Raw genomic sequence first — 24,308 nt, 5'->3', positions numbered from 1 at the left:
CATACAGACAACTATAATGTGCTTATAGAGCATGATCATATTGGAAAGGGATGGAAAAGGATAACACTGTTAAGGGAAACCATGGTAAATCTAAATGCGGATGATCTGACAGAGGTTTGAAACCTGCTCCTTCAAAAAACGAGCTCAGAGCCTGAAGTCCTGGACGCTCCTTACAACACAGCACGTCCAGCCCCTTGCATCTTCAATACACCTGTCTGTGCCCAGACTGCTCACCTTGGAGTAGACGGTGCCTGTGGAGCCGACGTACTTCTCGTTCGCCAGCGCCTGGCGTGCGCGTTCCTTCAGCGTGCAGTAGAAGCCTTTCGGATCAAAGACGTACGGCGAGTTGCGCCGCGTTTTTGCGTCTCGCACGTAGAAGTCCTTCAGCTTGGTTTCCGCAAAATTGCGCACATGATGTGCTTCGAATGCTTCTGTGATGTCCGTTCCCTGCAGTCAAACGAAAGGCAGCATGAATGTACATACACCACAAACACACACACACACACACACACACACACACACACACAGTCACGAGCCCCACTAGATTAATGTACGAGGGCCGTTCAATAAGTAATGTCCCACGTTCTTTTCTCTGAACATCTTTATTGTTAAGAGTCTGAATTTGGAGAACAATAGGCAAAACATGTCTTGTCCATGTCCTATTTTTCTAAGTAGTCTGCATCACGTTCTATGGCCGCACGCCAACGTTTTGGAAGAGCATGTATTCCCTGCTGGTAAAAGCTCTTGTCCTGTAGGTGTAGCCATGCTTTCACTGTACGGCTGACTCTCTCGCCATCTTTGAAGTGTGTTCCCTGTAGAGAATGTCGAGTTGTGATCCTCCGGTCGGCACGAATAATGGCATCCGCAAGATTCAGCATGTCTGGAGCAGTGGCTGTGACGGGACGTCCCGAGCATGGTTGATCACGGAGCCCTGTTTCTGCGGTTCCTGAGGCGGTAATTTTCTTTACCCGTCGCCCAACTGTAATCCTATCCACTGCAGCATCGCCAAACACTGCACACAAACGTTTATGGATGTTTACCACGGTTTCTTATTCTGCACACAAGAATTCAGTAACAGCGTGTTGCTTGTAATGTGAGTCGTTTGTAGACGCCATTTTGACGCTGAACTACGGCACTGCCATCTGCCACAATTATTCGAAACTTCACCGGCGCACAGAACAAACATCATATGTCAAGCACCAACAACGACGTTTGCCTATGTATATTAATGGCTTTTAAAAAGAATGTGGGGCATTACTTATTGAACGTCCCTCGTGTATTTCTAGCATATATATCGTCCCAGTCAGTAAAGCAGAAAAGGCTTCTTCTCTACAAATTTCATTCAACGTTTCGGGGAGAGTCCCTGGCTTATAAAGCAAATAAACTCAGGAGCAGCAAATCATCTCCTGCATTATTCACAGTTGAGATTCCTACCACTACAGTCTCCTATTTTTAGGGAAATAATGTTAAAACGAAATTTTCCACCGTTACTAATTCTTACTAAAATAAAATTTTCCAACGTTACTAATTCTGACTGATATTTTCAGGAGGCTTATCATGGGTTCCGTACAAGCACTGGGACCGAAAATATTTACGAACTATGAACTCTTGGAACACTCACTTCTACTTCATTAACAGTTTTCCGTATGTTGTAAAGATCGAACAGTAACGTTAGCTACTAGTGCCGCTGACATTGATGAAGTAATGAACACTATTTTTATAAAATTTTGTTGTTTGTGATGATTTAAATCAGTGTTAACACTGGATGCTTTACGGTTGGTCAAAACGGGAAAATTAATGATTGCTAGGCAAAAGTTTAACAAAATGAGAGCCTTACAAAAAATCTGTTAAGTGCTTAGGCCCCTCATTTTTGTGTTTCTTTGCTTGACTTTAAGACTATAACATTAGATAAAATCATCCTCAATCTGTTAGCGTCCGCAGACGAAAACGTAAGTGTGCCAGAGGACGATGAGTTGAAGAGAACAGTATAATGGTTCGAATTCAATCAGATTGTAATGAAACAGGAGAATTGAGATAATCACTTATTATTCATAGTTAAGTTAACAATCAAAATATGCATCTTTGCCGTTTACATGGCGCGCGCAGCCACGAGTGCCCATTCACCACTGTCAAATCTCTCCTTCGCCGCGGCCATCCCTCTACAGACTCTGAGGCCCTGAGAGAATACGGTTGTTTTCAGGTGAAAATAAATCACAATAATAGAACGAAAAAGCCAAAATTGCACGTCCGCTATATAGAGCAGGGACTGAACCAATTTTAAACAAGATTTATAGAGTTATCAAGCTGCAGACGTCATTATGGATCGGATTAGGGTTTCCTAGTGTACATTTTGAAGGGGAGATATTTATCTACTGTAATATTTCTGTTGGATGTAGGTTGAAAGTTTCAGGTCAATTTAGGGTTCAGAGATCGTCTGAGGTGCCCTAGTACAAGAATTTTTGCTGAAATACGTGCTTTGAAATTCTGAAAGTAGCAGGAGTAAAATATAGATAGCAGAAGGTTATCCACAACCTGTACAGAAACTAGACTGCAGTCATAGAAACCGAAGAACTAGAAAGCACTCCGTCTTCAGGCCACAAGTGGGCCAGGGGACCATCCAACCGCCGTGTCATCCTCAGTTGAGGATGCGGATAGGAGGGGCATGTGGTCAGCACACCACTCTCCCGGTCGTTAAGATGGTTTTCTTTGACCGGAGCCGCTACTATTCGCTCGAGTAGCTCCTCAAATGGCATCACGAGGCTGAGTGCACCCCGAAAAATGGCAACAGCGCATGGCGGCCTGGATGGTCACCCATCCAAGTGCCGGCCACGCCCGACTGCGCTTAACTTCGATGATCTCACTGGAAACAGCGTATCCACTGCGGCAAGGCCGTTGCCCGAAGAAGTAGAAAGGGAAGCAGTTTTTGAGACGTTAAAGGTCTGTAGCCGATGCTCAGGGCTATTCTGTCTGTACAGTGACCAATCTGTGAAGGAAATCAAGGAGAAATTTGCAAGGAGAATTAAAGATCAGGAGAATATATTAAAAAATTCAAGGTTACAATGAATATGAACAAAAGTACAATGTAAGTAATGTATGTAGCTGCATTAAATAGGCGATTCTTAGGGATTTAGATTAGGATATGAGACACTAAAAGTAGTAGATGAGTTTTCTATCGCCGCAGCAAAATAACTGACAATGGCTGAATCATGGAGATCATAAAATGCAAACTGACAACAACATGAGAAGTGTTTATGCGAAAAATCAATTTAGTATTGTCAAATATACTATTTAAATTTATTTTTATTTTTGTGGGTGTCTATAACCTCAACGCATTTGGAAAACGAAAACATGTCCCAGGAACGCTGTATTCTTCTTATTATCTATGTGATTCGCGGATTTCAGCCTTTGGTCATTTTCAAGCACGTATCAAATATAAATGTATGTCTTAAAATCCTTTCTGAAGGTATCTGTCTGGATTATCTTCCGCTGCAGTCAGCTTTTTAAACGTGGAATTTCTCAAGGAATTTCAGTCACCAACTGCACAAACCACTGATCCAATCTGTAAGATTGTATGGTTGCAACACTAGGAGCAAACACAAAAAAGATTTAAATAGCCTTACCGTTTCCGAGCAGAAAGTCTTAAGGAAGGTTTACCGTTAGTACGGTACTAGATCATGGAGGAGGGAGGTTTCGTCGTAAGAGTGAGTCAGATGAGGTTCAGAACAGCCGACACATTGTAGGCCTGATGAGAACCAAGGCTTGTACAGGTCGGTCACCTAACTCAGATAAACAAACACCGATGGCTTTTGAAAAACATGGATTTCACTCTCCCTGGAAGAAGACCACTAGGTAGGTCAAATAAAAGATGAAGAGATGGTATCCATGAAGACTTGCTAAAAATCGCCATACACAGTATTTGGCAGCAAAAAGGAGGAAACAGAATCCAGTAAAAGAGAAGCTTTGTAGCTGCACGCTGTCCTCTAGGCCTGGTCGCACTAAGTAAGTAAGTATTTGGCCATATTGTCGTCATGTATGGGAGTCAAATGTGAACGATAAACAGTTCAGACAAGAAGACGATAGAAGCTTTTGAAATGGGTTTATAGAGGAGAATGCTGAAAAGTAGGTGTCTGTATCTGATAACCAGAGGAGGAGCACTGACCCGAACTGGGGAAAAAAGAAATTTATGTCACAGGTTGTCTAAAAGAAGAGACTGGTTTGTACGACACGGGGTTGCGACACTTGCGCGGACTGACACTTCTGTAGAGAGGCTTTTCTGTGGACCCTAGGACTCTTGTTGGGATAAGCGGCTTTTCGCAGGTAGTCTGTTCGTGAACTGACGAATCCAACGAATGTGAAGACAAAGAATCTGTTTGTGGTGACAGACTGATATGCTGCTAGCCTGAGGTCTAGGTTACCTTGGAATGTGACAGCTCGGTTGTGAGATGGTGAAGATAATGCACGTGAAAGAAAAAAACTACTTGATGTGACTTGGGCTCCGGAGAAATGTTAACACTTCCCATCTCCACACAAGTGTCACTCCAGACAGTGGTTCCTACATCGAAGGACGCACCCTGAGGCACTAAATAATCGTCGAGTTCTTAATGAAGGGGAGGTGTGTTTGGGTGGGAGAGGGGAGGAGGCATGGCTGAGGAGAGGGGAAGAGGGAGTAAAATATGTAAAGGAGGACCGAATATTGAATACAGAAGCAGGTTCAGATGAATGTTCGTAGCAGTAGATATGTGAACTGGAGAGCTGCACCAACGAGTCTTCAGACTCAAGAGCACAATAACAATCTAACTGCTGGGTGATAAATGGAAAGGTGAAAGTGATACTTCACTGTGCATTTGCGCTGTTTGAGGTAGGGAATCAAGCCATTCCAAGCTAAGGCTAGATATCGGCACCGGCTGAAGCCCAGGCGTGGGTGCCGCCGTGCATCGTACCTTGGTGAGTGTGATCCAGTCAGAGCCGCCGGGGTGCGACTTCTCCCAGCCGGCCAGGTCGTAGAGGCGGTCGTGGACGCGCCACAACCCTTCGGCGCCGTCGTCCTCGCGCCTGCCCTGCAGCCACAGTCCTCCGGAGTGCAGCGGCACATCGCGGAGCGACGGGTACTTCCACAGGCCTGGCAGCGACGACTTGGGCTTCTCTCTACGCACACAGAAAACTTTCATTGATGGCAACCGGAATAAAATGACAATTGGATCCTTTTACCGACCTCCCAATTCAGATGACACAGTTGCTGAAAGGTTCAAAGAAAACTTGAGTTTGATTTCAAACACGTACCGGTCTTTTACGATAATAGTTGGTGGTGACTTTAATTTACTCTCGATATGTTGGCGAAAATACATGTTTAATTCCAGAGGTACGCATAAAATACCATCCGAAATCGTGCTAATCGCATTCTCTGAGAATTATTTCGAGCAATTAGTTCATGAGCCCAAGCGGTTGTGAAAACACACTTGACCTCTTAGCAACAAATAACCCTGAGTTAATAACGAGCACCAAAATCGATTCAGGGATTAGTGAACACAGAGTTGTCGTATCGAGATTGAATACTGTAATCCCCAAATCCTCAAAAAATAAGAGAAAAATATACCTATTCAAAAAAGCAGATAAAAATTCACTTGACGCCTTCCTAAGAGACAATCTCCACTCATTCCAAATTAATAATATAAGTGTAGACCAGATGTGGCTTAAATTCAAAGAAATAGTATTGACAGCAATTGAGAGATTTGTACCAAATAAATTAACAAACGACGGAGCTGATCCTCCTTGAGACACAAAACGGTTTCGAACATTCGTACAAAAACAACGAAACAAACATGCCAAATTTAAACAGACGGAAAATCCTCAAGATTGGCGATCTTTTACAGAAGCTCGAAATTTGGCGCGGACTCCAATGCGAGATGCCTATAACAGTTTCCACAACGAAACTTTGTCTCGAAACCTGGCAGAAAATCCAAAGAGATTCTGGTCGTATGTGAAGTATGTTAGCGGCAAGAAACATCAATGCCTTCTCTGCGCCATAGCAATAGAGATACTCTCGAAGACAGTGCTGCCAAAGCAGAGTTCCTAAACATAGCCTTCCGAAATGCCTTCACAAAAGAAGAGAAAGTAAATATTCCAGAATTCGAATCGAGAACAGCTGCCAACATGAGTAACGTAGAAGTAAATATCCTCGGAGCAGTGAAGCAACTTAAATCACTTAATGAAAGCAAGTCTTCTGGTCCAGACTATATACCAATTAGGTTCCTTTCGGAGTATACTGATGCATTAGCTCCGTACTTAACAATCATATACAACCGTTCGCTCGACGAAAGATCCGTACCCAAAGACTGGAAAGTTGCACAGGTCACACCAATATTCAAGGAAGGTAGTAGGAGTAATCCACTAAATTACAGGTCCATATCGTTAACGTCGATATGCAGCAGGATTTTAGAATATATATTGTGTTCGAACATTATGAATTACCTCGAAGAAAACGGTCTATTGACACACAGTCGATATGGGTTTAGAAAACATCGTTCCTGTGAAACAGAACTAGCTCTTTATTCACATGAAGTGTTGAGTGCTATTGACAAGGGATTTCAGATCTATTCCGTATTTCTGGATTTCCGGAAGGCTTTTGACACTGTAGCACACAAGCGGTTCGTAGTGAAATTGCGTGCTTATGGGATATTGTCTCAGTTATGCAACTAGATTTATGATTTCCTGTCACAGACGTCATACTTCGTAGTAATTGACGGAAAGTCATCGAGTAAAACAGAAGTGATTTCTGGGGTTCCCCAAGGTAGTGTTATAGGCCCTTTGCTGTTCCTTATCTATCTAAACGATTTGGGAGCTAATCTGAGCAGCCGTCTTCGGTTGCTTGCAGATGACGCTGTCGTTTATCGACTAATAAAGTCGTCAGAATATCAAAACAAACTGTAAAACGATTTAGAAAAGATATATGAATGGAGTGAAAAGTGGCAGTTGACCCTAAATAACGAAAAGTGTGAGGTCATCCACATGAGTGCTTAATGGAACTTGTTAAACTTCGGTTACACGATAAATCAGTCTAATCTAAAAGCCGTAAATTCAACTAAATACCAGGATATTACAATTACCAACAACTTAAATTGGAAGGAACACGTAGAAAATGTTGTGGGGAAGGCTAACCAAAGACTGCGTTTCATTGGCTGGACGCTTAGAAAATGTAACAGACCTACTATGTGGACTGCCTACACTACGCTTATCCGTCCTCTTTTAGAATACTGCTGCGCGGTATGGGATCCTTACCAGATAGGACTGACGGAGTACATTGAAAATGTTCAAAGAAAGGCAGCACGTTTTGTATTATTGCGAAATAGGGGAGAGAGTGTCATTGAAATGGTACAGGATTTGGGATGGGCCTAATTAAAACCAAGACGTTTTTCGTTGCGGAGGAATCACTAAATTTCTCCTCCGAATGCGAAAATATTTTGTTGACACCGACCTACATAGGGAGGAACAATAACCACGATAAAATAAGGGAAATCAGAGCTCGTACGGAAAGATATAGGTGTTCATTCTTTCTGTACGCTATACGAGATTCGAATAATAGAGAACTGTGAAGGTGGTTCGATGAACCCTCTGCCAGGCACTTGAATGTGATTTTCAGAGTATCCATGTAGATGTAGCCTGAACCATTCGTTACAGAGTACACTGATCGACAGGACACAATTCGAAGGCCGATGTCAGTAAAGAAACGAAGGATTTCGAACCTCTAAATATTGCACACTAGAAACTTCTATGAGAAAATTTTTTGAGTAGCTCAACACCTCTGTGCGGAAGATCTCATATTGGCTGGGGCTAAGTGTTACTGCTGTGATCCGTACGGCACAGGATTGGACAACTCAATTTGCATCCAGCATGGCGCAGTGGTACATTCAGTGTGAATTGGTCATTGAACTCAGGTAATTCAGGTTCTCTGTGCTTAATGAGTCTATTGCTCCGGGGTCACAGTGTTACAGCTTGATGACCGACTTGTACTCACAGTTTGGTGACAAGAAGACTTTCAGGGTGAAGGGTATTTTCCCATTATGATAGAAGCACAATGACCTAGGGAACACTGTTTTTCCCTGGCCCCTAGCGAGCCGTTGATCCTAATCCTACGTACCCTGTATGTCTTCTTCTTGGTATGGAATCACTACTACCTAGCACTCGCCGCAGATTTAAATAGCGCTGTCGTCTAGCGGAGATTGAACCTATGACAGATAGTCTCTGTTTGTCCATCTTTTTAGATAAGGGTGAGGTACTTGTCTATTCGATACAGGATGTCAAAGACCTCCTAGCCGTCTAGTTTCCAACCTTATTTTATTTGGCAACCAGTTTCAACTTTTTCCTACACAATCTTCAGATCGCTGACCGACGTGTTGGAAGAGTCTACCTCGCTTGTGATCAAATCAGGGGCCAGCAATACGGATATCAGTAGATTTTTGCTATAGCGATCTGCCGACTCGGCATCGCTATAGCAGAAATCTACTGATATCCGTATTGCTGGCCCCTGCTTTGATTACAAGCGAGGTAGAATCTTCCAACATGTCGGTCAGGGGCCTGAAGATGGCGTAGTAAAACACTGAAACTGGTTGCCAAATAAAATAAGGTTGGAAACTAGACGGCTGGAAAGTGTTTAATTTGACATTCTGTATCACAGATAGAATGTTATGTTACAGCCCAGGATTGGTTTCAGTAACATCAGTCAGTGTATTGGCGGACTTAGATGGCAGGTAGCAAACCGACGAAACCCATATATTGTAGGGATCATCCCCTGCATTCCTCTAAAGTTATTGAGACAAAAGAAATAGGGAGTGTAAAAGGGGATGTTTAGACAAGACTATGAGACCTGATATTCTATCAATACTCGCCCAGAATCTTAACTGCTGCATCACTTCGTTCGGCGGCATAGCGTTAAGTCGTGTTTATAGTCCACATAGCAATAATTCGGCTTCCTGTCATTGAAACACCAGGTTTCACTATTCCCGTTTCTTCTCACTGGCTAAAATAGACATTATTATCACATGAAGGGGAACACCGATCAATTTATGTCTGTCACGAATCCAAATAAGCGCTTGCATCATCATTGACGAAAGACATAGTTACATTTTCTGTTGTGTAGTGGTAAGTGGTTTAAGGGTACTTAGCAAAATAAAAGTGGATGACAGAGGCGTGTACGACGCATTACACCCTGACTAACGTACTGTTCTTTCATTTGAGAGTGAGGCAGTCACTGGGTCCACTCATAATCTAAGACGAGTGTGATTTTTGGGTACATAGCATCTACAAGACAGTGCAAAAGAGCAGGAAGCCTCAAGTCGATCCACAATTGATGAGTTATTAGTAGAATGCCAACAGAAAGCTTGTATCTCACACTTATGATAATAGAAGATCGTCAACAAAAGAATAGATTGGAAGCCCGCAATACTCTGCTTCATTCTGAATACGTCTCTAAAAGAGAAATACGAGTTTCTGTTGGACTAAAAGCTTTTCTTAAATTCATGCCACCGCTGTAGTAGCATTCACTAGTGCTACAGAATCCCTAATAAATCACCTTGATAGTGTAGCTCGAAGGCCTCGCAAAACTGTACCAGCTTCCTGGAAGCTAACACCTCAGGCGTACGGCATACTCTGGTGACCCTAATACTTCCGCAGAGATATGTCACATACTGGTAGTTGCCAATAGCGCTTCAAATCCCACCAGCAAAATTGTTGTATTAACGCCTGTTTTCGTACTTTGTCACTGAATGCCCACGAGAGAAACAGAACTGTCTTTCATCTTCAAAAATTGAAAGAGAGCCACTAGCACAATCATTCGACCGTTAAATTTGTAATTGATGCTGCCCTTCGTATGTGCAATAATTATGAAGAAAGTGTCAAATACAAACTGGATTTACACCGGATATAATTATAGACATAAAAGCGGTAATTTATTCCACTTGTACACTGACCAGTCACATTAATGCGACCACCTGTCAAACGCCTGAATAACCGCCTTTTGCAGCCGAGACAAATGCGAGATTTGCAGGAAGAGTGAGTGGAAAGGTACCGTCAGGGATGCGCAACTATGCTGACTCCAGTGCCGTGGTCAGCTCCAGTAGGTTTCCCAGTTGATGATCCACGGCGCGAACAGCCAGATCTGGGTGGAGAGAACGGTAAACTCATACTGGTGCTCTTCGAACCATGCGCGCACGCTGTGACTGTGTGACACGTTGTATTGTCCTGATAATAGATGCGATTGCGCCGAGGAAAACCCAACTACAAGTGCGGGTGCACGTGGTCCCCAAGGATAGACGTGTACCTCTGTTGATCCATTGTGTCTTCCAGAATGATGAGATCACCCAGGGAAAGCCACGAAAACATTCCTCAGGCTATAACGCTCCCTCCTGCGGCCTGGACCCTTGTTGTTTCAGGGTGACAGCCTTCACACGCCAACGGCCATCTGTCAGATGGAGCATAAAAGGTGAGTCGTCACAGAAGGCCACCTGTCGCCAGTCAGTGGACGTCCAGTTGTGGAACTGGTGTGCAAATTGCAGCCTTTATCGCCGATGAACAGCAGTCAGTATGGGTGCATGAACCAGACGCCTGCTGCAGAGGCCAATACGCAGCAACTTTATCTGAGGAGACACTGTTGGTAGCCTGTTTCATTCGTTCTGGGCGGTCACTTGCACAACACTTACACGTCCATTCACCCTTACACAACTCCGCATCTGTCTTTCACCCCTGTCATCTATGGCCAGTGTTGCACCACGGATCACACGAGTACATGTATCCATGGGAAGAGGTGCTGAAGGCTTCCTTCGCATGAACGGAGGCCGTGTGGTGTGTAATGTGTTTGTCCTCAAGCATATATTTGCAATTTGGACCTCTCAAACTGTGTTATAAGGTATTCTCGTACTCAGTTGTAATACTTTGTAATGGGGAAACCATCGATTTCCGGACCTATGTTTATTGGAACCATTTTTTTGTTCCATTGTCTTCTACTCGCTCCTTCCTTTTGTACCTATGCATATTCTCACTCCCTTATCTCGCAGCCGCCACCATGTCGGTTGCGGTTTAATGTCTTAGGTTAGCAGGGGGAGATTCTATATCGCATGCTGGAAGACCCTCGTTTCTTCAGTAATCAGTTACCAGAGGACGTCACACAGTGTGATAAGACATGTGGCAGAGGTCGTGTCCTGTCTCCCTCGCTGATAACCCTCGCCGACATCCTAGCAGCTTATCGCTGGCAAAATAGTTTATGTAAACGTTCCAGAAAAGGCATGACACGTGACTGCAGCTCACGTTAGTCCCTTGTATTTGCAGTTTCATTGATTTTCAACATTTCATTCCGTGTATTCTGCGATGCACAGGAAGAAGAATCTCGAAAGCAATAATGGATTTGTGTCGCGGTAGAGAAACATTCCTGAAATGGTCCCATCAAAAATACCAGAGACGATTTGTTTCTTAGGAGAGTGACGCAGTTACACCACACATACTGAACAAGTCATCCACTTTACAATACATGCACAAACACATACATTAGTCTTTCACTTTTGTGTGGCGCGAGTTATCTCGGAAATAAATTAAAAATATTTCTCATCGCTGCTTTAGTCCAACATTTTTCAGAGGTTTCCATCGATTGCAAACAGATGCCAGTATTGGATGACTCTGCTAAAAGAGGTCCTACACTGTCACTGATGACTAGCATTTTACCGTTGTTTGATGAGAGCCTTGCAAATGAAAATCAAATTCTTGTCTAAAACTGTAAATGAAAGTGCAATACGATCCGACACTTGAGGATTTTTTAACGAATGTCGTGTTGTCTCTTTTTAATACAAGTAATCTGGATTTCAATGGTATGTGGTGCCAGTGCATGCATGTAGAATTGCCATGTACTGTAGAAGCTGGTAAACTAACTAATAAGCGACGTAACGTATTGTATTTAAGGTATTTATAAATAATTACTTGCTTTATATATCTGAATAAAATCGTAAAGCGAAGTATGAATTCCTCGTTTAGAAAAAAGTTATGGTGTCCATTTGTCTACGATTAATTGATTCTTTATGCTTTTCGTTGATAAATTTTATTGACCATAACTAAATTAAGGGGGAATTATTTTGGCATTGATGAGCATTATGGGGTGACATTAAGAGCCACATACTTACGAAAGCATTGTGTACGTGTAATGAAATATAGCTGTGACAGAGGTGATATGAGATTCCAAACCTAATTTTCATCAGTATGTTCATCACTTTGAGACAACGGGATGTCAAGTGAATAGAAAAAAGTGCGTTTAGACAAGAGGGCTTTCTGCTTAGAAATTAATATTGTCAGTGCTGTTGGAATACACGGCGCAGGAGAGCAACGACGGCATTTCTGAAGGATCCATCCTGGCAATCGCTTTAATTGATTTCGATAAACCGTGGAAGACCGAAGTTAGAATGGACAAACACAAACACCGTTCCTCCCGAGAATCGTCTAATGGCTACTGTCCTCTGACTTTTTAATCAACCAACAAGTGAAACGCCCCCTTAGAAAAATTAATGAATTACTGTGCTGATAAACCTCTTACATTATTTGACTTTCAAACAGCTGAGCAGAACTGAACGTACTCAGACATTTCGCTCTTTACCTATTCTGATCAACACTAAACTGACAGCCAATATTTTTAGCGCAACTCAATCTGACTTTCAAAAATCCCTACAAGAGAATGGCCCTGACTAACATTAACCTATACGTTTCACAAATCACTTACCTCACAAAAATCTTCGTTACTCGAACTACTGCAATATAGCGAGCGCCACTACTGCCAGCTAAATAAAAGATTCAAACTACTGAAGGCACTAACTACTGATAGGCATAGTTAGCAAATGAAAGATTTTGACAGAGAACAAGCAATATCCGTCCATGATACCCAATATTAGAAATTTATTCTTTCTGATGGGCACACGTCCAATTCGTCCGCTCTCAAAATTCCGCCATCTCTCTCCCCACATCCACCACTGCTGGCGGTTCACCTCCCATTGCGCAACTCTACGCGCTGTTTACATCCAACTGCCCAACACTATAATAGCAAATATTGCAACAATGCCGAACAGCCTCAGACCGCACACAGCACACTCAGTGATTTTCATACAGAGCGCTACGTGGCGTTACCAACATAAAAACGTAAACAGCCTACTTACACAAGAAAGTTGCGACAATCCAGCTTGATTTCTGTTGGCTATCTTTTGTGCCAGAATTAAAGGTTCTGCATTGAGTAAAGACAATATCATTTTTCCATTTCACGTAACTTAAGTCGAAGACGACGGGAAAATGGAATGTAAGAATCTGCTTAGCACTTGAGAGAGCCGTCTTGGAATTGAACACAATTGTCTATACCCAATATTAAGATTACTGATGCTATAAAACGATAAATTCGTATATATGTTGTACCACTGCTACAATAAAATTATTGAAGTGGTACGAAAAAAGACAGTTATGACTGACAGACAAGCGCCGGCACGCACCGAGAGCGCCAGTACAGTCAGTATGCGCGTTCACAATATAATCCTGTTAATCATTTGTTACAAAAGAACTGCGAGATAAAAAGTGGTTAGAAGAGAATTCGACAAAAAGCAATCAACCGCACAAGTAAAAATTTTCAGAATTAGAGGCCTAAATTAATACCGTGTAATTACGGTAACATTTTCTGATGCTACAACGAAGTGAAGTAAATATTTCTACACGCCATAACTTCAAATTAAAGAAACGTTTGATGCTTTGTGATCTGTTGGTAGCGACTGATACGATCCAGGTCCACCGTTCATTGCTACTGAGTGCGAGGGTACACAGCCATTCAGTTGCCGACTGAACACAGACAATATGTTACAAGAATTCGACGGTGGGATGCAGTATGAGGAATTCACTCATGGCATGGTATGAATTTAGATTTTGGAATTTTATGATAAAATGGCTGCAACTCAAGGTTCCTAAGATTCCTGACATTACTGAATTTCACCGGTGTGTCATGGGCTCATTCCAGTGTTACTCCAATAGGCATGCTCGAACGTGGCACTGACCCGTCGATGCCTAAAAGTGAAATAGTTGCACAAAAACTGTCATGGCGTACAGGGTTGCAAAATACCGTGACGTCCAAAAACCTATCACAAACGAAGTTATTTAAGGAAAGCAATGAAAAATCTAACCGTACGTGGTCCGACAGGATTTGAATTCTCTCCTCCTGACTGCCTTAACCGCTGCGCCACGACAGTTGTTTCTAGTAACACTGGCGGCCACGTAGGCACAGTGTTTCAACTTGGTTTCTGTGTACATTACGTAAATCCCTCGTGTCCGCCGGCGTAACGTGTTCACTGAATTCGGTCATCTGGACACTGTCTTGGAGTGTCCGCAAAACTGAACTGTAGACTCGTAGCTGGAGAGCGCGAAAGATGATGTCTCACCGATTTACTGGCTGGATACTTTATTGTGGATCAGAGTACTGTCATAAGATAAGAGAAAAAATATTTGGTTTTTACCGTAATATCGTATTTTCAGCTATGTCTGATCAGTTCATTGTTTGTGGCTTGAGACCAGTAGATTAAATATATGTTAAGCTAGCTTCAGTTTGCTGTCAACACTGTTTTCGTCTTTTTGCAAAATGTCTAATTTCTTAATATTCGATTATATACAGGGTGATTATAATTACATTTTCAAAACGCTGTATAAATAACACCACTGGTCAGAATGACGTCAAATTGCAACAGAGTATTATCGGAGAAGGGGGGGAAACGTATGGCAGAAGATAAAAAATAGTGTGAAAATTGATCAATACATAGCACTGTGTGCATCAGATTACGCAAATGAAAACACCTGTCATGCGCCGGCCGCGGTGGCCGTGCGGTTCTAGGCGCTACAGTCCGGAACCGCGTGACTGCTACAGTCGCAGGTTCTAATCCTGCCTCGGGCATGGATGTGTGTGATGTCCTTAGGTTAGTTAGGTTTAAGTAGTTCTAAGTTCTAGGGGACTGATGACCTAAGATGTTAAGTCCCATAGTGCTCAGAGCCATTTGAACCTGTCATGCGCACGCCCCATTGAAGTTAGTTTAAACACTCCAGGTACACGGCTTTTCCTCCTTTAGTGTCTGCGACGTTCGCCATGACGGTCTCAATGCAGGATCGCGCTCTGCTTGTAAAGCTGTATTACAAGAATAATAACTGTGCACACGTCGCTCTGCAGAAGTTTAGGACACTGAAGGGTTTGAAAAAAGACGTTGGTCCGATGACTGCCGTGGGTCTACAGAAAATGATTCGGAAATTAGAAAAGACTGGTTCTTTTGTTGTGCAACCTGGTAGAGGGAGGAAACGAACTGATTCGACGTCAGTGGAAGCAGTGGCCACAGCAGTGCAGGAGGAAACGAGTGGTGGTGTGCAAACGTGTAGTGCACAGAGAATTGCCCGAACATTGGACATACCCTTGAGAACGGTGCGTAAAATCCTACCAAATATCCTTCTTTGCTATCCATTCAAAATTACCCGTGTGCACGAGTTGCTTCCTGTTGACCTGCCAGCAAGAGAGACCTTTGCTTTAGAATTTCTTACTCACAGGGATGTGGATAATGATTGGCGGTAGAAGATTTTGTGAACAGACGAAGCCCACTTCCATCTGACAGGATATGTCAATACACAGAATTTTCGAATATTGGCAACGGAAAATCCACACGCAAATCAGCCAGTAGCACTTCATCCTGAAAAGGTCACTATGTGGTGCAGGTTTACGGCATCATTTATCATAGGGCCACATTTTTTCGAAGAGACAGGTTCTTCCGGTCCTGTTACATGTACCGTCACTGGCAAGTGCTATGAGTGTCTTTTGCGCAACCACGTCATTCCAGCTTTCCAAGAGCGTGGATGCGTGGATGGGATCATTTTTATGCAAGATGGCGCATCTCCGCACATTGCAAGTCCAGTAAAGTACCTGCTGAAGAGTCATTTCGGAAATGCTAGAATTACCAGAGCCATTTCCCCACATCCTGGCCGTCCCGATTACCTTATCTTAATCCGTGTGACTTCTGGCTGTGGGGCTATCTGAAAGATGTTGTGTTCACTGTTCCGATTGCAGACTTAGCTGCACTGAAGGCACGCATTGTTCAACACATTCTGAAAGTGACCCCCAAAGCACTTCGATCAGTTGTGGAACATGCTGCTTCACGATTTCAACTAATTGCAGAAAACGGTGGACAGCATATTGAACATGATTTGTGCCAGGCCCACGGAAGTTAATTGTCCGATCTGATTTTGACTGATGCTTTTTATGCGGTTTTTGGCCTCAGGACAATTAAAAACCGATTCCATATGATCTTGCCGTGGTGGATGGGCTTACGTAACTAACAGTATCACACCTGTACACCCTGTTTAACTGTACACTGTAACCAGTGTACAGTTTCTTTAACGTCAAACATACACCTTAGGCTAGGCATTGCTGTATATTTCATTTGTCATTTGTGGTCGACCACTATTAAATTATAATGTTCACAGCGCCATCTATTGCTACATTTTATAACTATTTATTTTTATCTGCCACGCGTTTTTCCGCTTCTCCGATAAGTTTCCGTTGCAGTTTGACGTCATTTTTACCAGTGGCGTTATTTCTACAGCGGTTTGAAAGTTTAATTATATTACTCGGTTTATTTTTTTATCTTGGCATCAAACCGAATGCATTCATAAGACCGCGTATGGTTTACCTACACATAAATCAAATGACAGTATATTCTATTTAGGAAACACACCGTGGAAAATTACCTCTGCACTGGCTATCGTTAATGAGACACCTGCTGACTGTGACAGAGAGGAAATTTTAAATTAACGAATTCGTTACTCTTCTGAAGCATCATAGTCCCTAACGTAACAGCTATTCACATACTACAGCTGTTTTCTACCTTAATTTTCAACCTTTCATGTTTGACAAATATCAGGTATTTTGAAAGCAAAGTAGTTCAGACTGCTGTACACACCAGTACCTCTAATACCCAGTAGCACGTCCTCTTGCATTGATGTATGCCTGTATTCGACGTGGCACACTATCCACAAGTTCATCAAGGCATTGTTGGTCAAGATTGTCCGACTCCTCAACGGCGATTCGGTGTAGATCCCTCAGAGTGGTTGGTGGGCCACGTCGTCCATAAACAGTCCTTTTCAATCTAACCCAGGCATGTTCGATAGGGTTCATGTCTGGAGAACATGCTGGCCACTCTTAGTCGAGCGATGTCGTTATCCTGAAGGAAGTCATTCACAAGATGTGCACGATGGGGGCGCGAGTTGTCGTCCATGAAGACGAATGCCTCGCCAATATGCTGCCGATATGGTTGCACTATCGGTCAGAGGATGGCATTCACGTATCGTACAGCCGTTACAGCGCCTTCCGTAACCACCAGCGGCATATGTCGGCCCCACATAAAGACACCCCAAAACAGCAGGGAACCTCCACCTAGCTGCACTCGCTGGACAGTGTGTCTAAGGCGTTCAGACTGACCGAGTTGCCTCCAAACATGTCTCCGACGATTGTCTGGTTGATCGCATATGCGACACTCATCGGTGAAGAGAACGTGATTCCAATCCTGAGCTGTCCATTCAGCATGTTGTCTGACCCATCGGTACCGCGCTGCATGGTGTCGTGGTTGCAAAGATGGACCTCGCCGTAGACGTCGGGAGTGAAGTTGCGCATCATGCAAACTATTGCGCACAGTTTGAGTCGTAACACGACGTCCTGTGGCTGCACGAAAAGCATTATTCAACATGGTGGCGTTGCTGTCAGGGTTCCTCCGAGCCATAATCCGTAGCTAGCAATCATCCACTGCAGTAGTAGCCCTTGGGCGGCCTGAGCGAGGCTTGTCAACTACAGTTCCTGTCTCTCTGTACCTCCTCAATGTCCAAACAACATCGCTTTGGTTCACTCCGAGACGCCTGGACACTTCGCTTGTTGAGAGCCCTTCCTGGCACAAAGTAACAATGCCGACGCAATCCAACCGCGGTATTGATAGTCTAGGTATGGCTGAACTACAGGCAATACGAGCAGTGTACCTCCTTCCTGGTTTGTTTCTGTTTTGTTTTGTTTTGCTTTAGGGCGCAATAAACAACTGGGGTCAAACGCGCCCAAATCAAAACTATAGAACACGAAGACAGAGAGGAGCTAAAAGACGACTATATGTCAGTCCCAATTAACATAATAGAAGACAGCTAAAAACAGGCACGTAGAAAAAGGGCTAAAAAAAGACAGCAGACAGAAGTGGAGGCCCAAAACTAAAAATTAAATGGCCTTCGCCATAATGCTTTGGCGCATAAAAGCAATATGGCGAAGGCCATTTAATGTTTATGACTGGAACTGATCGGCTGTCGGGACCCCTCCGTCTAATAGACGCTGCTCGTGCACGGTTATTCACATCTTTGAGCGAGTTTAGTAACATCTAGTTTAGTGGGCTGTTTCTGTGATACAATATCCACAGTCAACGTCTATCTCCAGGAGTTCTGGGGATCGGGGTGATTCAAAACTTTGTTTTGATGTGTGTAGAATTCTCACAGGTACCCTGCTTTAACTGCCTAAGGATGCACTTATTCTACAATTCGAGGTGCATTCAAGTTCTAAGGCCTCCGGACTAGAAAGAGATAGAAACATGCGCATTGTTTTAAAATGAGGCCGCGTTCATTGTCAATACGTCCCAGAGATGGCAGCACCGAACGGCAGATGGAATTTTACCGCCAGTGGCGAGAATGAGAACTGTTTTAAATACTTAAAATGGCGACGTTTTCCTTACTTGAACAGCATGCAATCATTCGTTTTCTGAATTTGCGTGGTGTGAAACCAATTGAAATTCATCGACAGTTGAAGGAGACATGTGGTGATGGAGTTATGGATGTGTGGAAAGTGCGTTCGTGGGTGCGACAGTTTAATGAAGGCAGAACATCGTGTGACAACAAATTGAAACAACCTCTGGCTCGCACAAGCCGGTCTGACGACATGATCGAGAAAGTGGAGAGAATTGTTTTGGGGGATCGCCGAATGACTGTTGAACAGATCACCTCCACAGTTGGCATTTCTGTGGGTTCTGTGCACACAGTCCTGCATGACGACCTGAAAATGCGAAAAGTGTCATCCAGGTGGGTGCCACGAATGCTGACGGATGACCACATGGCTGCCCGTGTGGCATGTTGCCAAGCAATGTTGACGCGCAACGATAACATGAATGGGACTTTCTTTTCGTCGGTTGTGACAATGGATGAGACGTGGATGCCATTTTTCAATCCAGAAACAAAGCACCACTCAGCTCAATGGAAGCACACAGATTCACCGGCACCACAAAATTTCGGGTAACCGCCAGTGCTGAAAAAATGATGGTGTCCATGTTCTGGGACAGCGAGGGCGTAATCCTTACCCATTGCGTTCCAAAGGCCACTATGGTAACAGTTGCATCCTACGAAAATGTTTTGAAGAACAATTTCCTTCCTGCACTGCAACAAAAACGCCCGGGAAGGGCTGCGCGTGTGCTGTTTCACCAAGACAACGCACCCACACATCGAGCTAATGTTACGCAACAGTTTCTTCGTGATAACAACTTTGAAGTGATTCCTCATGCTCCCTACTCACCTGACCTGGCTCCTAGTGACTTTTGGCTTTTTCCAACAATGAAAAACACTCTCCGTGGCCGCACATTCACCAGCCGTGCTGCTATTGCCTCAGCGATTTTCCAGTGGTCAAAACAGACTCCTAAAGAAGCCTTCGCCGCTGCCATGGAATCATGGCGTCAGCGTTGTGAAAAATGTGTACGTCTGCAGGGCGATTACGTCGAGAAGTAACGCCAGTTTCATCGATTTCGGGTTTGTAGTTAATTAGAAAAAAAATCGGAGGCCTTAGAACTTGAATGTACCTCTTTTAAGACTTGGATTACCTTTACTCCGTATTTAAAGTTTCGATCTAAGACACTAAATGACAGCAGATACTTTTTATTCGGTTCCAAAATCCAGTTTCATAGATGAAGATACGTCTTACTGTGAACGATATGACCCAATTCCATCACATCCTACGTTCAGACGAAAAGAGCTCTGGAGAAGTGACCCACCTGGACATGAATCCGACAATAACAAGGCGAAATCTGTTGCTGGCCTCGACAAGCGTTATACGACATGGAGCACTTGAGGGTCAATTCTCCTCAGTCAGCCTATAATACAAACTATTTTTACAATATTTTTGGAAAAATTAATGAAGCAATCAACGTATACCTTTATGAATGTTACTTGTTGATTCTTGGCAACATTGTGTTCAAAATAAGATGAGTCGTTGACAGAAGTCCTGCAGTCAGAAAATCTTATGTGAAATTAAAAAAAAAGAAAATGAAAAAAAAAGTTTTCTTGATCTTTAGGCTATTGCACACGTCGTAATAGCACAGTATTTTTTAAATTTGATAAAATTATAAAATGTTTGAAACGATGATGTTCTTCTGTTGGGTGCTTTTGGTGACTTTTCGTAATAACCAATGAGTACATTAAAATTTGAAAAAATGCCTATTACTCCTTGTGAACATGCCTGAGAAGTAATTCAGCCAAGTTTCAGAATGATATCTTTATAAGTCCGCCCGTAATCCATTCCTTCAGTTTGAGATGCAGGGTACACCAATAAAGATATCTTTCTGAAATGTGGCTGAATTACTCCTCGGGCATGTCCGCAACGAGTAATAGACTGATTTATTCATTAGTTACCGAGAGAAACGTGTCCAAAGCACACGACGAAACTACATCTTTGTTTCAAGCATTCGTCATTTTATTATTTTGTCAAATTCCAAAAACTGTATTATTACTCCGAGCGCATTGTCCTATAGATTTTTTTAATATCAGATACGATTTGCAGATGGCATGGCTTCCGTCATGGATTCACCTCATTTTGGATAGAGCCACTTAAATCCTTGGACAGAAGGTTTAATGATGACTGAATTACTTTTGAAAAATCAGGAAATATTGTCCAAGAGTAAACAAATAATGTGCAAAAAGATTTACGTTGATTGCTTCATTTTTTTCCAAGTTATCGTAAAAATCGCTTCTTTTAGAGACTAACTGATGAGAAAGGACCCCTAACAGCCAAGGACTGGAGTGACGTGAAGCAAGGGGAAGCAGGAGCGATGGAGTCATATATTATGAGAGATATACTCTGTGGCTGTGAGGAACTACAGGATGCCCAACTTCTTCTCATCTGCAGGAAGCTGAACAAAGTTCGAACTGTGGACGATCTGTTCAAAACTATTCAAAAAGCTAGATTTTTGGACTGCGTGGACTATCTTTTGTTAGTGATCCTGCAGTCTAATCTTTTTATTTATTCTGATTGTGTATTTGAGCTCCTTTGGTTATGTAATGCGTATGTTTTTCCTTGTGTTAGTGTTTTATTTTGTAATCTGATCTTCAAAGCACGAAAATAGCAACAATTACTATTAATGTTCTGTGACACATGTGGAATATGCGTCTGTGTTTTTCGAACTAGCAATTTTCACTGATGCGCCAAAGGAACTGGTATAGGTACGCGTATTCAAATACAGATATATGTAAATAGGAAGAATACGGCGCTGAAGTCGGAAACGCCTATATAAGACATCAAGTGTCTCGTGCATCGTGCATTTGTTAGAAAATGGTTCAAATGGCTATCAGCACTATGGGACTTAACATCTGAGGTCATCAGTCCCCTAGACTTAGAACTACTTAAACCTAACTAACCTAAGGACATCACACACATCCATGCCCGAGGGTGGATTCGAACCTGCGACCATAGCGGTCGCGCGGTTCCAGACTGAAGCGCCTAGAACCGCTCGGCCACAGCGGCCGGCAATTGTTAGATGGGTTACTTCTACTACAATTGCAGGTTATCAAGATTTAAGTGGGTTTGAACGTGGTGTTATAGTCGGCGCACGAGCGATAGGGCACAGCATCCCCGAGGCAGCGATGAAGTGGGGATTTTCCCGTACCACCATTTCAGGGAGTTACCGTGAATACCAGGAATCCAGTAAAATATCAAATCTCCGACACCATTGCGGCCGGAAGAAGATCCTGCCAGAACGGGACCAACGACGACGGAAGAGAATAATTCAACGTGACAGAAGTGCAACCATTTCACAAACTGCTGCAGATCTCAATGCTGGCCCATCAGCAAGTGTCAGCGTGCGAACCATTCAACGAAACTCGTGTGCCCTTGATGACTGCACAACTCAAAGCTTTACGTCTCGCCTGGGCTCGACAACACCGACTTTGGACTAATGATGACTGGAAACATGTTGCCTGGTCGGACGAGTCTCGTTTCAAATTGTATCGAGCGGATGGACGAGTACGGGTATGAAGACAAACTCATGAATTCATGGACTCTGCATGTCAGCAGGGGACTGTTCAAGCTGGTGGAGGATCTGTAACGGTGTGGGGCTTGTGCAGTTGGAATGATTTGGGGCTCCTGATACGTCTAGGTACGACTCTAACAGGTGACACATACCTAAGCACCCTGTCTGATCACCTGCATCCATTCATGTCCATTGTCCATTCTAACGGGGACTTATGCAATTCCAGCAGGACAATGCTATGGAGTGGCTTCAGGAACACTCTCCAGACATTAACATTGTTGAGCATATCTGGGATGCCTTGCAATGTGCTGTTCAAAAGATATCTCCACCCCTCGTAGTCTTACGGGTTTATGTACAGCCCTGCAGGATTCATGATGTCAGTTCCCTCCAGCACTACTTCAGACATTAGTCGAGTCCATGCTACGTCGTTTTGCGGCACTTCTGCACGTTCGCGGGGGCCCTATGCGATATTAGGCAGGTGTACCAGTTTCTTCAGCTCGTCAATGTATAACGGTACAATTTCTTTAGCTAGCAACATGTACACTACTTTTCGACAACCTGCTTTATTTCTGAAAGTCGCCAACTACTGTTTCATACACGAGTATATTCTGTAATAGAGAAGATTTTAGAGATACTCATCAACGCAACACAATACAATAACAATACAATGAAGCATTTGGAAGTGTGACTGACAGGTACGAGAGGAGACATGTACACATTTTCAGTTTCATTGCTGCGACCTATTCGCACAGTATAATACAGGTAAGTTTTTTCCAGCTTCCAAAGAAACATAATGCACAAATAATTACAACACAGAAACACACCGAACAGGTTATAACAATTCTCAGACGGCTGGAGTACACGATTTTATTATCCATTATATGACGAAGTGGTGACAGGAATGACATCCGACAGCAGAATACCTTGACGTAAACTGAAGGTTAAATGGTACCTTTACATCATAGTAAGGCTAATTATAGGAAAAATAATACTTGTGTTGATGAATAGGGTCCCATACAGCAGTGACAAATCACAGTCATAACCTGAAGACAATCCATGTCTCGCATTCCTTTTCACAGGTGAGTTACCAGAAATGTGAATGATAATTGCGCGTCAACACTCTTGGAGTACACGCCACTATTAACACACAAAGAGGCAAGACTAATTCTCAACTTAGTAACAGCTTCTGGGAACACATATCTCTGTTAAACAATTTACTAGTAGCTCAGTTTTTGCTTATAAAATGGAAGTACAGTTCATGTGAGCTGAGGTCGATAGCATAATTTGTGGTGCAGGACACGGGCACTTACCCTTTCTCCATGACGATTAGGGCTGGACTGACACGGGAGACGATCTGCCTCACTTTTAATAACTACTTTGACGGCCAGTCGAGGTCACCGTATCAGCTGTCCTCTAATTGGAATGTTAAGCTAGTTCGAAATTAGCCGACGCTTATCAGTCAGTGGCACCGAGTAAACACGGGCTCCCCTCCTAGGCGTATCGCACGCTCTTGCTTACAGAAACACGACCTGCTGACACTTGTCAAAAATGACGCCAGCGCTGGGTGACGCGCTAAGAGGCGGGCAAGCCAGCCACCAGAGGCTACGGACACTCTAACGATCCGTGAACTTTACGCATACAAAAAGAAATAGCTGCCTCTAATTTTTCCCTAAATACGTAACCTCCACAAGATGGCACTAGATGTCGAGGAGCTACGTAACGATAAACCGGTTCTCTCTCGCCCTGTGACGGTTTAGCTATAATTGGACAAATTTAACTTTCCACAATCTTTTTGTACGTTTTTGAGATAAGCCTCTTAGCTCTAATGTTTTAGGGCACAAAGTACCCCAGAAAGAAAGGGCATCAAGAGTCAGTTTTATGTAAATAATAAACGTGTTTTGATTCAGGAGGAGACAATTTTGAATAAAAACAGTGATTTTGTGAACATAATCAGTGACTTTTCTTTTTCATGGT

General features: G+C 43.2%; 1 protein-coding gene across 1 annotated transcript in view; it reads right to left on the bottom strand.

Moving 5' to 3' along the window:
• LOC126161904 (cytochrome b5-related protein-like) overlaps positions 1 to 23,765 on the bottom strand; it is a 34,928-nt gene extending 11,163 nt beyond the window's left edge. Inside the window, exons 1-3 of the mRNA XM_049918066.1 lie at positions 23,645 to 23,765; positions 4,941 to 5,145; positions 235 to 447 (exon numbers count right to left, since the gene is read on the bottom strand). Coding sequence (XP_049774023.1) covers positions 235 to 447; positions 4,941 to 5,145; positions 23,645 to 23,655 — 429 coding nt within the window. The 5' untranslated portion in view covers positions 23,656 to 23,765. The remainder of the gene's footprint in view (positions 1 to 234; positions 448 to 4,940; positions 5,146 to 23,644) is intronic.
• Between the last annotated feature and the right edge of the window lie 543 nt (positions 23,766 to 24,308).

The sequence above is a fragment of the Schistocerca cancellata genome, chromosome 2 (genome assembly GCF_023864275.1).
Source record: "Schistocerca cancellata isolate TAMUIC-IGC-003103 chromosome 2, iqSchCanc2.1, whole genome shotgun sequence".
Classification (NCBI taxonomy): Eukaryota; Metazoa; Arthropoda; class Insecta; order Orthoptera; family Acrididae; genus Schistocerca; species Schistocerca cancellata.
The sequence above is the reverse complement of the archived record's forward strand: the minus strand, read 5'-3'. Positions and strand labels throughout refer to the sequence as shown.